Below are 15301 nucleotides of genomic sequence, written 5' to 3'. Positions count from 1 at the left end.
TTGAAACATGTTAACAACACAAATCTTGTACGGGGGTCCCTCCCAGGTACACACATATTTTCAGATGGGGTCTGTTGCCAAATAAACATTCATGTGAGGATCCTTGACATTAAAAGTTTGAGAACCACGGCTATAATTCCATCAAAGCCGATTTACTATGGATACTCACTCTTGGACTCGTTTCCCTTACGCAGGAAAGCGCTAGGCTGAAGTCCTAGTCTTCGGTAGTGCGGAAACTGCTGGTGCTCTCCTGAGTAGATTGAGAGATAACATTTGTGTTAGTCGTGTTCTTAAAAAGGGCCTCAACAGATGTTAAACAAGTGCAATATCATGTTAATTCTGTTTCAGTTCGTTTTTCAGAGGATGATCAGGTTCACTCAGAAGAAACAGGATTATTGGGTTTGTTGCTCATAAACAATTCTACACAACACAGCAGTATGATGCAGAAGAAAATGTCCCCAAGGGGTACCTGGTGGCTCTGACAGCAGCTCCACGTCTTGCGAATCACAAGGATCAACCTTGCAAGTCTCTTCTTCCATCCAGGTCTCTCCTCTCCCTGTCCTACAGGCAGCTCTGGTGTCTCCTCACACTTTCCTATCTAAATAAAGGATGAAAATGCCAAAAATAAACCCCTAACAGCTCATGCAACCTAAGTAGTAAAGTTCAGTTCAAGACGTCCTTCTGGTGTTAAATGAATTACATTCTTTCAGTTTGAATGTTAAAACATTGTAAATCATACAAAATTAGGATTGACACAGCATTTTAAAAAAAAATGTAAGTCCCACTAATGAAATGTCTCTGTTGGGTGGAAATACAGTACTGTATGTCATTATGTCCAAAACTGTTACTTTTCAGGATTACATTTTTTTTAATAGCAGATCTACAAGCTCGAAACGTGTTGCTATTTTTGAATTTGAATCCTGAAAAGTAACAGTTTTGGACACATGTGGTTTCCATCTGACAGAGACGATAGATATAGGATTAGTGTTTGATTAATAAAATGTAACAAAACATGGCATCGATTTGAATCAATTTGGTCATTAGTTTATCTGAAATGTAAATGTTTTTCAGGCAACAACACTTACAACATATTTGCCTCTTGTCCCCAGGCCAACTCGTGAGCGTAGAGACCTGCGAGGTGCTTCTGCCTGGTTGACTTTGGAGTCTGGAAAAGCTGGTTGCTTTTCTCCCACGCTGAAAAATTAGATCAGATTAATCAAATTAATGCAATAAATCAGATTACGTGTACAGTTCATTTATAAACATTTAAAGATGTGTAGTGTATGATAACTTTCCCAATCATGGAGAGTCAGGATCATGTTGAAACACAAAGGAAAGCTTTATAATATACAACATATAACATACTATGAAAATAAATACACACCTGTTGTCCACTGCATGCCTGTAGCTCAGTAGTAAGACGTCTGAGGGACCACAATCTGCAATTATTAAAGAGAGAAAAGAAACAATTTTCAAATACTGCCAAGGTTGGAGTTGGGCGTTGCAGAGGAAAAGTCAAATGTAAAAATCATTGTACCAACAGCATGATAGGATTTAAGGATCTTTGATCATATCTGCAAACTCATTCTGCACCAAGATATGTTAGACAATGAGCAGATATTGAAGCACAGGAAGAGAATTTGCAAAAGGGACAAGCAGACAGGCAAAGAGCGAAAACCCAACCGGCAATATTAAATTATACAAATCACACTTATCATTCATTATTAAGGCAGTGGTGAATCAGTTTCAATACAAGCTCATTAAAACATTTAAAACAGGTGAAGTGAAGACTTGGTATACCTACCATATGTGGCTGACTGGAGACTATATGTCTGTGTTCTGATGATTTTGAAGATCAGATTATCACTAACCACATCTGAAATGTGAAACAAACAAAAACTTTTATAACATTTTCTTGACTGAAACCATTTAAAGATAGCTACATCTGCATTTAATACAATTAAATGTAATTCTCTGGCGTATTAATAAGTAATCATACCTCCAAAACTGCGCCTACACTTCCTCTTCCAATCCAAGAGTTCCTTGGGTCCATCTTGAGGAGGTGACACAGCGCTGGCCTCACTGCCCAACAAGGCCTGAACGTTCTCCATGATGAACTGTGGCAACACACCTGTCACACAAACCAGTACAAAAAGTCATTGATTAGTTGATCGACAGGGGGGAGTGTATAGGGTGTAAGTGGTTGTTGTTTTTTAATTAATGGCATAGATTAGAAATTAACTGTGAAGTCTAGAGTCGTACCAAAGTCCTGAGCGTTGTCAATGAAGCAGTGGATGACTGCTCTCTGCAACCTCAGGCGTTTCTCTGTGCCGGCGTTCATCTTGGCAGTTCCTTCTCCAAATTGAAGGAGGTTGGGAGTGAGGACCACAGACAGGTTGCTGCTATGCATCTTATTCTCTGCTCTCCTAGGGTAGGCACAAACAACAATCACAGAGTACAATTAGAATCCATTCATAGGGAATTTGACTTGGTGCATTGATCTCACATATATTCACACATACATACATAATATTAGTTTTTCTTCATCAATTTATTTTAATATAAGATTAAGCCTTGTAAAATAATTCATTCATTAAAAAAGCTGGTGAACACACTTTCATCAGTCTAATATTACCTCTGGGACACCTTCTGGAGGAAGTCGAAAAAGTAGCGCAGTACACAGCGGTTTCTGACAGGCAGAGCGCAGGACAGCAGCAGTGTTGCGGCGGTGCGTTCCTCCTCGTCGTTCAGCTGCTGGGCTTTCAGAAACGCTTCATGTAGCTCTGTGGGCAGAATGGGTTCTGGCAGCTCTCTGAAGAATTGCTTCACAAGGCAGGCCACGTCATAGGGAAGAGCCGTGGACACACACTGCTCACCTGCATCCAGCTTGGCCTGAAGAAACAATGAAACATTGTGTTAGACTTCATTTATACACATATGTGCATTGGATATAGGGCTGGGCAATTCATCGAAACCGATATTTAGAACGGTAACAGACTTAATCTGGCTAGTTTTTATGATTAGACTATTTCATGTTGATTCGTTGATATAAAAAACTAACAGATTATTTTAATAAATCGACTAAATTGATTTGTCTGATTAACCACTCAAACACTGTATTATACAGTATGTCATTGTACAATGGTAGGATGCAAAAAGAGTGAAAATAGCAGAGCTGGTAGATCACTGCAAATGTCACTGTTTAAGAAAATTATAGTTTGAAATAATCATGATATTGATTTAAAGTCATATCGCCCAGCCCTGATTGGATAGCATGTCATTTAGACCTCCCGGGGTCAAGGTCGCCAAATAAAAGCAAGATCAACAAGAGCCATGAAAAAGATGGTGCCCAGCTGCAGGACAAACAGCAATACTAAAAGAACATCTACTACTAATACTAAAATCAACTAGACTCACCTTGAGTGCTTTCAGACGAACAATGGATCCTGACTTCCTGAACAGACCCTCTGTGTCTATGTGAAGCAGCAGCATCATGCAGGCATCGACTAGAAACCTGTGGAAGGAAGCACACACATGAAATCAGCAAAAAAAAAAACTTTTGAACAGAAACATTAGCTGACATTATTTGTGGCTTTTTAAACAAGCTGTCTCCATTTACCTTGGTACACTACCGTGTTCAGTTTCACACTGTGGTAGGCTCGCCAGCTGTACTCCAAAAACCTTCACCTGAGGAAAAATACATTAAACAGCATTTTAGATTTCATAAGACAAATTGACAAAATATGTGAAATCAAGTTGATTGAATGTGCCTTTTAAGACTCAAGCACAAACATGTGATCTTTAATCTGGGATGGGATGAGTGAGTGTTCTTGGAGTTCTCAAGATTCAAGATGTTTTATTCGTCCCATGCTCATACAAGACTCAGTGAGAAAATGACACATTCAAGTAAATGACAATGCATGTTAGTAAGGTTTGTTTATCCATAGACTCACAGTGTTGGTAGATGGTGTCTTTGCCGTTTGTTTGGTTCCGTTGAACCCCCTCTTGATGTTGATGCCGTACTTGGCTCTCAGCTGCTGCACCGCTATCAACCGCTGCAGGCTGTTGATATTGATGTTATATTAACAAAAATGCATATGCACCATATATTATTTGTACATATCTGTCAAAAGCAGTGGTTGTCAAACTTTTTTAATTTCAAGGAGCTTCAGTTTGGTGACCAACCAAACGCTAACGCTGCTGAGTATGTACAAATGGAACCGTAAGGGTCCATTTGGTTCCATTTGTTACAGATCTGTCAAGGTCCCGCTGGAACTCCCTCAATGACCCCTGGGGGTCCCCAGACCCCACTTTGAGAACCACTGGTCAAAAGGATAAAAACCCTAAAAAGCTGGAGAGTTTATTTACCTGTCATCCACATCCAAGTCCTTCTTCAGATCCATGGAGTCCTCAGGACACTGGTCAACAGAAGACGGCATGGTCCTAGATAGATATGAGAGAGAGGGGAACAATAAACATGTAGTTCAAACAAGATTACAAAAAATAGTGGTGGAAAAGGTACTCACATTTTTTACTTAAGTAAAAGTATCATTACTGCATGTAGAAGTACTTTGTTAAAAGTCCAGAATTCAAAATTTACTTACTAGTATTACTAGTATTAGTATCGAAATGTACTCAAAGTACCAAAAGTAGAAAGTAAGTACTCATTATGCAGAATGTCCCATTTTAAGTTTTCAAATATTTTGAAAATAACAGATCTACAAGCTGACAATGCACAGCGATGCATTGTGAACTTGTAGTAACTGATGTAGTAAACATGACATACCATGACAGTCATGGTGCCGAGTCCCCCCGGTTTATAGCGGTGTTCGATTTTTTTTACATTGTCAACTCTCACATGTACATAAACGTTCAGATTTCAAATATAAAGTGCTTACCCCCGAGCCACGGATGTTACAAGGCGATCCGGACCACGATAATTACCCGTATCGTATTGTTCAATAAAAAGCATTTTAATCCCATCTCCGGCCATTTTCCTTTTTTTTGGGTAATGTATCAGAGTGCAATACACCTCCCAACCGCTAGTGTCGCATGGTTGAAAGTATCGAAGACAATTTGGAGAAAATGGCCGGCGATCGGATTAAAATGCTTTTTATTGAACAATACGGGAGATACGGGTCATTATCGCGGTCCGGGTCGCCTTGTAACATCCGCGGCTCGGGGGTAAGCACTTTATATTTGAAATCTGAACGTTTATGTACATGTGAGAGTTGGCAATGTAACAGAAATCGGACACCGCTATAAACCAGGGGGACTCGGCACCATGTGAACCATGGCTAGGATCAAGACTAAATATGTATTTGATCGATTTTAAAATCAATCAAATGTAATTTGTGTAACGTTTTTTTTTGTATCAACAACACTACACACAAGCTTGTTTTGACAATATATGACGACAACGGTCGACCGTTAGCCATATTAAAATGACATTTGTTTCCCCCTAATCTGTAAAGAACGTGTTGTAACGTTTTTTTTGTGTTTTCTTTTTGAAAAACACCACCACCAAACGTCTATAACAACCTTCAACTGTAGCTTCTAAAGATGTCAACTCAAGCTATATGAGATGACACGTTTTAAATAGAACTCAAAGACTAGCCTCTGATCTAGCCCTGAAACATGACTGTCATACCATGACAGACGAGCGTCGTGTGAACCACCATGGCTAGCCTCGGATCAAGAGGGACATCGGTCATATATCAATAAGGCTAAACCCTGAGCATATTAAACTCACCTGGTTGCACGTTAGTCGAAGAAAGTTGGTTGAAAAACGTCAAATCTGACGGACAAGTACTGCAGTAATGGGAACCGTCTCTCACAAAACCCCGGTACACTGGTGATGAAAAAGCCTAATCCTCTGGTCGTTGTAATTCCTCTGGTTTGCTGTAGGTTGTTGTCGGTTAGTTAGTTAGTTGTAGGTTGTTGTGTGTTGATGACCAACAAGGAGATGCTTCTTGTTGAGATTGAGAGACATGCACTGTCTCTCATAACATCTGAAGAATCTGAGCGGTGCTGAGGCTTTTAAACGTGGAGACCGGCGCGAGCGAGCGATTCCAGGTCGTTCATTGGACAGCTGTTCTGACGTTTTGCATATAATTATCTGCGCATGCGCAGTTTGTCCAACGGTCCAAAGTTAACCCAGGTGCGTAGTGCCAGTGGTGGTGGAAAGTACTTGTACTCAAGTACTCAATTACTTGTACTCAAGTACTCAATTACTTGTACTCAAGTACTCAAGTATTTTTACTCAAGTACTAAATTACTTTTACTCAAGTACTTAAGTACTTTTACTCGAGTACTCAAGTATTTTTTTTACTCAAGTACTCATCATTACTGCAATGTAGAAGTACCCTGTCCAGAATTCAAAATTTACTTGAGTAAAAATATTAAAGTATTGGTAACGAAAAAATGTATAATTAATAATATTTAAAAAATATTTTGAAAATAGCAGATCTACAAGCTTACAATGCACTGCTATGCATTGTGAGCTTGTAGATCGGCTATTTTCAAATGGGCAAAATGTAGGGCTGATGAAGTGGTTAATATATGATGACATTACCATCACCGTAACAATTTGGATTTTTGAAGTGTATTACTTATTTATTTTTATTTGAAAATTTGATTTGAATTTAAAAAAGAATAACACATTAAAGTAACACATTGGAAAAAAATATCGATCATTATTAGATCGCATTAAGAAACAGGAAGTGTAGGAGACAGACGAGATTCGATAGGGACACAATTTGGGTGTCCCTATCGAATCTCGTCACACCCAAATTGTGTCCCTATTGAATCTCGTCTGTTGTTATAAAGGTCAGTAAAACAATTTAAACTTCACAGAAAACATGTTTCCTCACCTCAGGAATAAAAGCCTTATTTAATATTACCCATTACATTTTATTCCAGCCCGTCGCTGACATAATGTAAACTACTTATATAAAGTAGTTAATATTATGTCAGCAAAAAATAATGTCAGTACTTTTTCCACCACACACTAAGGATAAAATAAAATGTGATGTAATAAAATATGGTAAAATGGTTCATAGTAATAATCCCATATTAAATTATACATGTAGCTAGTTAGTGCAATAAGGTTGATCAAGCAGGTCAGACACATAAAAATAATCTTTGAGATCATTCTACAGTCCTTATGTTTTTATCTTTATTTTCTTTCAGCAGTGAAATACAGAGCAGTATATTTGCAGTGCAGATAGAAAGGCCAACCGAGGAAAAGAAAAACTACAAAACGTCCAGTGATAGATACAATTAATAAACACTTATCTCACATACAGCATTCACCTGCATCGATCTACAAGTTCACATGGATGCTGGGGTTCAAGTGGTCAAAGCATGCAGGCCCGGGACCAGCGGTGGGAAAAGTACTAAAATGTTGTACTTAAGTAAAAGTATCAATACTGCAATGTAGAAGTAGTCTGTAAAAGTCCGGAATTCAGTAAAAGTATACGTATTGGTGTAAAAATGTACTTAAAGTACTAAAACATTCTGAAAATAGCAGATCTACAAGCTTGTGAGCTTGTAGATCGGCTATTTTCAACTAGCCTATGCATAAAATAGGGCTGAAGTGGTTAATGTAGGTTTTATAATATAATCATTTATATCTGCAAAGTAACTACAGTTTTCAAATAATTGTAGTGGAGTAAAAGTACAATATTTGTCTCAGAGATGTAGTGGAGTAGAAGTAAAAGTACTGGAAATTGGAAATACTCCAGTAAAGTAAATGTAAATGTACTTAGTTAGTTACTTTACACCACTGGCCGCTGGTCAGCAGGTGTATGGCGAGGCTCACACTCCTGTTTTGTGCTCCAGTCATTTCTGTCACCACTAGTCGGTGGAGACGCACACTAAAATAGATGTCTGCAAAATCCCATAGTCCTTTTCTATGAATGTTACGCTTGTATTGTATGTCACTTTGAAACCAATGCCTCAAGCTGGAAAAATGTATTTTAGTGCAGTTATCCTCAACCTTTTGAATTGTTAAGGACACACAATTTGATATGCATTAGGCAAAGCATCGGATCCCATTTTTAATACCTTGCAAATTGTTCCATTTGCACACTCTCAGAGTTACAGACCCGTAAGGGTCCATTTTGACCTCTGGTGGTCCTCAGACCCGACATTGAGGACCAATGTTTGTGTTCATTAGTTGCACTGCAACAGTTGAATTACAGTACTACATCCAATAACATTATCATTCATGCCACACAGTGATACTGAAGGCCTCTCTTTAGTAACCCAATGTTTTAAATTCTTTGATTGAGCCTTTAGTAACACCACAGTTAACAGAGTACATGGCTGTTTTTCACAGGACTTCATGTTTACATTAGGAGGTCCTCTCTCTCTGTTGCATTAGCTTCACGTTGTACACCTTCTTCAAATGTGTTTAACCACTTAAACCCTTTATACGTAACTTCACTGGCCTCCTCCTCCAGGGTCTATACTAGACCACCTCACCTTTATTCCCTCGACACCAAATATCTTTGCTGCAGATCTACAAGCTCAACTACATCTCCTATTTTCGGCTGTTCATCCCAGAATATTATGGAATATTAGGAATATTAGGAAGATTATAGGATAGGATATCACATGACATCCAAAATAAGGATACAAGAGTAAAAAGCATAATATTTGCCTGTGTAGTATATATACATATTTAAAAAAATGAAATCATGTACTACTGAAGTACCTGAGTAAATGTACTTGGTTACTTTAGACCCCTGTTAATAAGTTATTGAAGATATATTTTCCATTTCCTCCAGATACCTTTTTTAGCAAATTAGCAATGACATACACAAAACAATACATCAATATACTGTGTATATCCAAATATTCCATTCAAGAACAATTTAACACACATCTTCCTATTTTGGTGCTGAGACTAACTGCAAGGGCAATGAAATCAATGTTTTGACCTACTGACGAACACACAGTGAAGATCAAAATGTTGCTGCTATACTCTTGATCAATAAAGTTTGGAGCATTCAAAGTGAGTTGCCCGAAACCATCCTTTTTTAAACCCAAAATATTTCAGGCGCTCCCTACAAACTGTAGGGAAACGAGAGAGAGAGAGAGAGAGAGAGAGAGAGAGGAGAAGAATTGTCTCTCTCTGTTCTCCCCTCTCCAAATCCTCCTCTTTTTCCATTCTCCCCTCAAGCCTGTTTATTTCTGCAGCTACTATGGGGTGCCGAGAGTGAGAGAAGGAAGGAGTGAACGTTGAATGGCGTTCTACTCCCATCTCCGTCCTTCTCTGCTCATTGCAATCACCCTCCTCCTCCTCATTGTCCACCTCCTCGTCCTCTGTGTCCTCCTCCTCGTCCTCTCGTACAGTTTGTTTCTTCCTGGTTCATTTCTGCAGCTCCTGCGGCGTGCTGAAGGTCACGTACACATTGACTGCAAACTCCTTCACCTGGTCTATCATCAGCAAGTCCTGGAGAGAAAGAGAGAGACAGAGGGATAGAGAGAGACAGAGAGATAGAGAGAGAGACAGAGAGATAGAGAGAGAGACAGAGAGATAGAGAGAGAGACAGAGAGATAGAGAGAGAGAGACAGAGGGATAGAGAGAGAGACAGAGAGATAGAGAGAGAGACAGAGAGATAGAGAGAGAGAGACAGAGGGATAGAGAGAGAGAGACAGAGAGATAGAGAGAGAGACAGAGAGATAGAGAGAGAGACAGACATGAAGATGAGAGACGAAGGATAACGTCGGGCAGAAACCTATTATCCCCATATTTTAACTTTTTGTGTTTTTCCGCAAATTACGTTTGCGAAAAACGACTTAATCATACTACAGCGTCACACAAAAGCACCAAAAGTAGCAGATCCACAAGCTCGAACCGCAGCAAGCGTTGCATTTTGAGCTTGTACACTGTAGATCTGCTACTTTTAATGTTTTTGAATTTGAGTCCTGAAAAGTTAAAGTTTTGGACATGAGGTTTCCACCCAACAGAGATGATAATAAAGATGTAATTCACTTTCCTTTCTTTGCAAGATTCTTCAGGTTGAGGGTACAATGGACTGAGGAAGGGTGCACAGTAAAATACTCAGTCCCTAGCTCTCTGATCCAGCTCAGCTGTTGTTCCAGTTCCAAGAGGGACAGACTCTGTTTCAGAGAGACACTGGACACACGCACGCACGCACGCACGCACGCACGCACGCACGCACGCACGCACGCACGCACGCACGCACACACACACACACACACACACACACACACACACACACACACACACACACACACACACACACACACACACACACACACACACACACACACACACACACACACACACACACACACACACATTGTTTGGGTGAGAACATCAGGAGAGCTGCTAGCAGACAAACAGACAGACAGACAGACAGACAGACAGACAGACAGACACTCTCCCCGTGTATCCTGCACTGCTCTCTTTACCACTGACATCAGTTCTGTCAAACCTGAGAAAAACAGAGAGAGAGAGAATCAGAATCAATCGTTATCACATTACAAGTAAGCTGGGTGAGAGATGAAGAAGGCAGGTTGGACTGAGGAAAAAGCAACAGGACATGCAAGTGTGTGTGTGCGTGTGTGCGTGTGCGCGCGTGCGTGCGTGCGTGTGTGTGTGTGTGTGCGTGCCTGTTCCATACATAATTAAATAGTGTTAACTTACATACTGTACACTGCTACAATACTGGGCATAAAACCTGTTCCACACATCATTAAATCATGTAAACATTATGTTCTGTACACCAGGGCTGGGCAATTTACAAAAACATATATCAAAACTGACATTTAGAACCAATAACTGACTTAAACTTGCTAAACTTGTTAACCTAGGGAGACACCTCTTGCGAAACTCTTGTGCAAATCACAGTTGACACAGGTGTCTATTCTCTCCTCCAGTGTCTAATTTAGTCACATACAATCAGAGTCACTATAGTAAGCTTTTATTACCTATGAGGTAATATGACACCGTCAAGCTAGTAATTATACTTCAGATCTACAAGATTTATTTTGAAATTTGACCACATTTTGAAATAAATTGAAGAACTTTGGGATGCCAGGCAAAAGAAAAAAAATCATATTTTGCTGCATACACCCAGTTATAAGCACCATGGACAGCGATGCTGTCTGTCTGTGTGTGTGTGTGTGTGTGTGTGTGTGTGTGTGTGTGTGTGTGTGTGTGTGTGTGTGTGTGTGTGTGTGTGTGTGTGTGTGTGTGTGTGTGTGTGTGTGTCTGTCAGTCTGTGTGTCTGTCACAGTCTGTCTGTGACAGTTACATCTGAAATTGTACCTTTTGATAGACTGGTGATAATACATAATTGATTAATAAAGGATTACAAATACATTTTGATGACAAATATGTTCCAAATGTGCACACATGATGCAATGTTGTGTATTTTGTACTCACTGGCTGTTCTTGTGTTGATGCTATATCTAGTGGCCTATAGCTTTGACCTTGCACACATTTGACAAACATCTTTACATAGAAAACAGTGTCAAATCTAACAAATCTGACATGACCTCCAACTGACATATGTTCAAACCCTTACTTAGATGAACAGGCATAGTCATGATGCCATGATGGTGCACGCACACGCACATTCATGAACGAAGACATGCACCCTTTTTACTTCAGTGAAAGTACAAAAGTATTGGTATCAAAATGTACTTAAAGTAGTAAAGTAGCAAAAGCAGAAAGTACTCATTGTGCAGAAGGTCCCATTTCACAAGTTTTCAAATGTATAAAATGTTTAAAAATCCTTTGAAAATAGCAGATCTACAAGCTTACAAAGCCTTGCGAGCTTGTAGATCGGCAAAGACATATATACAGAGCTTAAGTTGTTAATGTATGTTTAATAATACAAATGTAAATCTAAAAAGTAACTAGTATCTAAAGTTTTCAAATAATTGTAGTGGAGTAAAAGTACAATATTTGCCTCTGAGATGTAGTGGAGTAGAAGTAAAACTATTGAAAACTGGAAATACTCCACTAAAGTAAAACATACCTCAAAATTGTGCTTAAGTCATAGATTAAGTACAGAACTTGAGTAAATGTACTTAGTTACTTTACACCACTGGGACAAAGCATAGAGGTATAATATAACAAGGAACTGGGAAGGCGAAGGTCCCAGGTTCGATTCCAGCCGTCAGCAATGTGTCTAAAAGTGGCAAACTGAGCTAGACGCTTAACCCCTAACTGCTCCCCGAGCATTTTACACCAACTGCTGCTCACTGCTCCAATGATGGATAAAATGCAGAGGACAAATTTCAAGTATGTGCAAATATACAGTGGTACAAAAACACCCCAAGGAGTGGGGACCAAATTATTATTATTTATTCTACTACTGTGCCACTTGGGAGCAGTAAAGCGCTAGTCAGGAATATTCACCCTTAATAATATTGGAGAAGGTAATTGATACCAAAGGATACGTTTCATTACATGAAACGTCTGTCTTTGAATCATTACCTTCACTTTGCGTTGGTTCAGCTAGAGCAGCTCTCCTCAGACCCATGATAACGTGTCTGTGATGGAACGCCCGTCTACACTGGATGTGTTTGTCCTCCTGAAGGTACCTCTGTGGTACTCTGCATGTTCACACAGCTGTTCACTTGGAGCTTATCCAGACACTCCACTGAACCTGAAGTAAACACCAGCTTCACAATGTTCATGCAGAAAACATTGAGGTTCAGACATAGACATTTTTTAAACTATGAAAGATTACTGCAGGCATTTAACATTCACATTTTAGATTTTACAACATTACAATACCAGTTATCTTATTTTCAAATGCCAATTTGTCAATCTCCTGGAAAACTGAATATGTGTATACATTCTTGCAGAGGTGTTAAGACGTCAACAAGTAAAAGTAGTCCCTCTTGTACTGTAACTTCAGACTCCTGGTATGAACACAGACAATTATCTGTCCAAGCGTGTGCATTTGCACTTCCCCAAATCATTCATTCAGACTTTTTCACAACTTGCTCCCTCTGTTTATGTGTGAGTGACTCTAGCCTAGGGAAAAAAACTGTGTTATATTTTGCTGCATACGCCCATTTTCTGAATACTCCCATTTGCTGGCTTAAGTACTGATAAGTACCATGGACAGCATTGCTGTGTTTTGAAGGCAGTGAAAACCAGACAGATACATTTGAAATGTTACCTTTTGATTGACTGGTGATAAAAACATAATGGAAGCAGGGGAGTAATAACAGATTACAGATACATGTTAATGACAAATATGTTCTGAATGTGCATACATGATGCAAAGATGGCTATTTTGTAACATCGTTACCTCATACAGTAGGTACCCACTGGCTGTTCTCGAGTTGATGCCATATCAACTAGGCTATAGATTTGACTTGTATAATTTTTTCTGTGCTTTAAATTATGCCAATAATATACAACATTGGGATGCATGCGTTTCATACCAGTGCCTGTCCCTCTCCTGTGTCTTCCATCGCGGCTCCATCTTCTGCTGACTGTTCTTCACCGTGGACTAGAAGACCATCTCCATACGCTTCCGCTTGGCCAGGAAGGCCTTACTGATGTCAGCTACAGCACAGATACATAGCTTACAGTAATCTGAATTTGAAATATGGAAAACATGCAGAGGCAGGCAATACAGTACCTTATTTTGTCCAACATGTCATTCACACAAGTAGTCCCCCTCTAGAGCAGTCTTTCTCAAACCTTTTTATATGAAGGGCCCCCAAATTGATATGTATTTGGCCGTAGACCCCCATCTGAAAATATGTTGTGCCAGGAAACCCCATACAAGATTTGTATTTTTTCAAAAATATTCAAAATGTTTCACATTCTTTCTAGATAAAAAAACCTGGCAGATGTACAAGATCGGGCTATTTTCCAGAGTATAAAATAGGGTTAAAGTGGTGATACTGATTTTGATGCTATATTAACAAATGTTCCTGGGGAACCTCTGGAACCTATTCAAGGACCCCTGGGGCACCACTTTGAGAACCACTGCTCAGCCATTAACACAGACTGTGTTTCTCAACGAGCAGGTGCTGCATCTTGCTAGTGAATAGAAAATAGATTTGCAGGTCGGGATACCAATTTCATGCAGTCAGAGTCAGGGGATAGATTTCATACATGTGAATTTGTGAAATTGTAGGTGATAAAACAAATTAATGGTTTCTCTCAGCATGTTCATAGCCGTCTTGTTGACAAAAAGTACCGTTATTGTAGTACAACCTTGATGGCTTGGACTTCAGAAATGCTGTAAAAATGAACAAAAGGTTGTTTTTACCTTAATGTATTTGTCCTTAGTCATGATCACCTCCTTCTGCTGGGCTAGTTCCTCCAGAGGATTACACACAGCCTCCTATGGAGCAAAAGACTGAACAGTAAAATGGAATTTGTGGAAAACATACAGAGGACATTTTCAGTTGTTGTTGTTATAATCCATATTTACTACAAGGTTTATGTTACTGGACGACACATAACACACTAAAACATACAGAAACTGCATCTGTCACACTCCAAATCTTCATTCCCTCATCCAACTACTAAACTAGTATATACTTTATCTTGTTCTGGGCCACTGTGGTAGACATACTAGCTATCTATTCCTGAATGGCTTTCATGGTGTCATCCACTGCCTGGATATGTTGATCTCATAACCAGCCTGCTCTCTTCGCAGTTCCTCCAACTCCAGGGCCACCCTATATGCATGGATGTGCCCACACATGGACAGACGACAGGATGAGATGATAGAAGACGGGTAAGACGCGGCACTTAATTGTCCACTCTTAAAAGCAGGTTGTTTGCCCCAAATATAGAAATTAGGGCCATATCGCATATACTGTAGATTTTGATATGGAACATATGGTATTTCTAATTGTTTAACCCACAATATAGGTCTGCTTTACTCCAATGTTTACATCATTCTTCAACACTACAGTGTGTGTATCCTCACCATAGACAGTAAAAAGGTCCTCACCAATTAGCCTAGTAAACCCCCCTCCCTCGCAAGCTTCTTCCATTTGACGGTGTCAGGTTACTCACCAATGGCCTTGTGCAGTCTCTCCATTTATTCTCCTCCTGCTGTTGGAAGGAGCTCAGCTGCAAAATGTAAAAGAAAATAGGGCAAGAAAGAGTCACAAAGGTTTTTGCCCTTAAACGTTTTTACAAATTTGTGGTTGACAGAGTAATTTAGTATTCTAAATAAGTAAGTACTTACTTATACATAAGGGTATACAGCAAGGATCTGGGAACAGAACTGTAGTAAACACAGACCAATATATGTGAGCAGAGGGACAACATGCA

At 39.5% G+C, this 15301-nt stretch overlaps 1 protein-coding gene and 1 long non-coding RNA gene across 2 annotated transcripts; both read right to left on the bottom strand.

The window, feature by feature from the left end:
• Positions 1 to 521: 521 nt before the first annotated feature.
• Positions 522 to 1878, bottom strand: LOC311059624. Its single transcript, XR_014602180.1, has 4 exons — positions 1805 to 1878; positions 1385 to 1439; positions 1086 to 1194; positions 522 to 598 (listed from the first exon to the last, which is right to left on the bottom strand). It is a non-coding gene; the product is annotated as an uncharacterized lncRNA (long non-coding RNA).
• A 104-nt stretch (positions 1879 to 1982) lies between these two features.
• Positions 1983 to 4439, bottom strand: LOC311060065 (rho GTPase-activating protein 11A-like; the record flags this gene model as incomplete). Its single annotated transcript, XM_084078192.1, has 7 exons — positions 1983 to 2131; positions 2263 to 2426; positions 2636 to 2892; positions 3418 to 3514; positions 3620 to 3687; positions 3954 to 4062; positions 4369 to 4439. The coding sequence occupies 7 exons, from the start codon at positions 4437 to 4439 to the stop codon at positions 1983 to 1985; spliced, it is 915 nt and encodes a 304-aa protein (XP_083934318.1).
• Between the last annotated feature and the right edge of the window lie 10862 nt (positions 4440 to 15301).

This window comes from Gymnoscopelus microlampas (assembly GCF_963454915.1).
Source record: "Gymnoscopelus microlampas genome assembly, chromosome: 14".
In the NCBI taxonomy this organism is placed as follows: Eukaryota; Metazoa; Chordata; class Actinopteri; order Myctophiformes; family Myctophidae; genus Gymnoscopelus; species Gymnoscopelus microlampas.
This window is presented reverse-complemented; position numbering and strand designations above follow the sequence as displayed.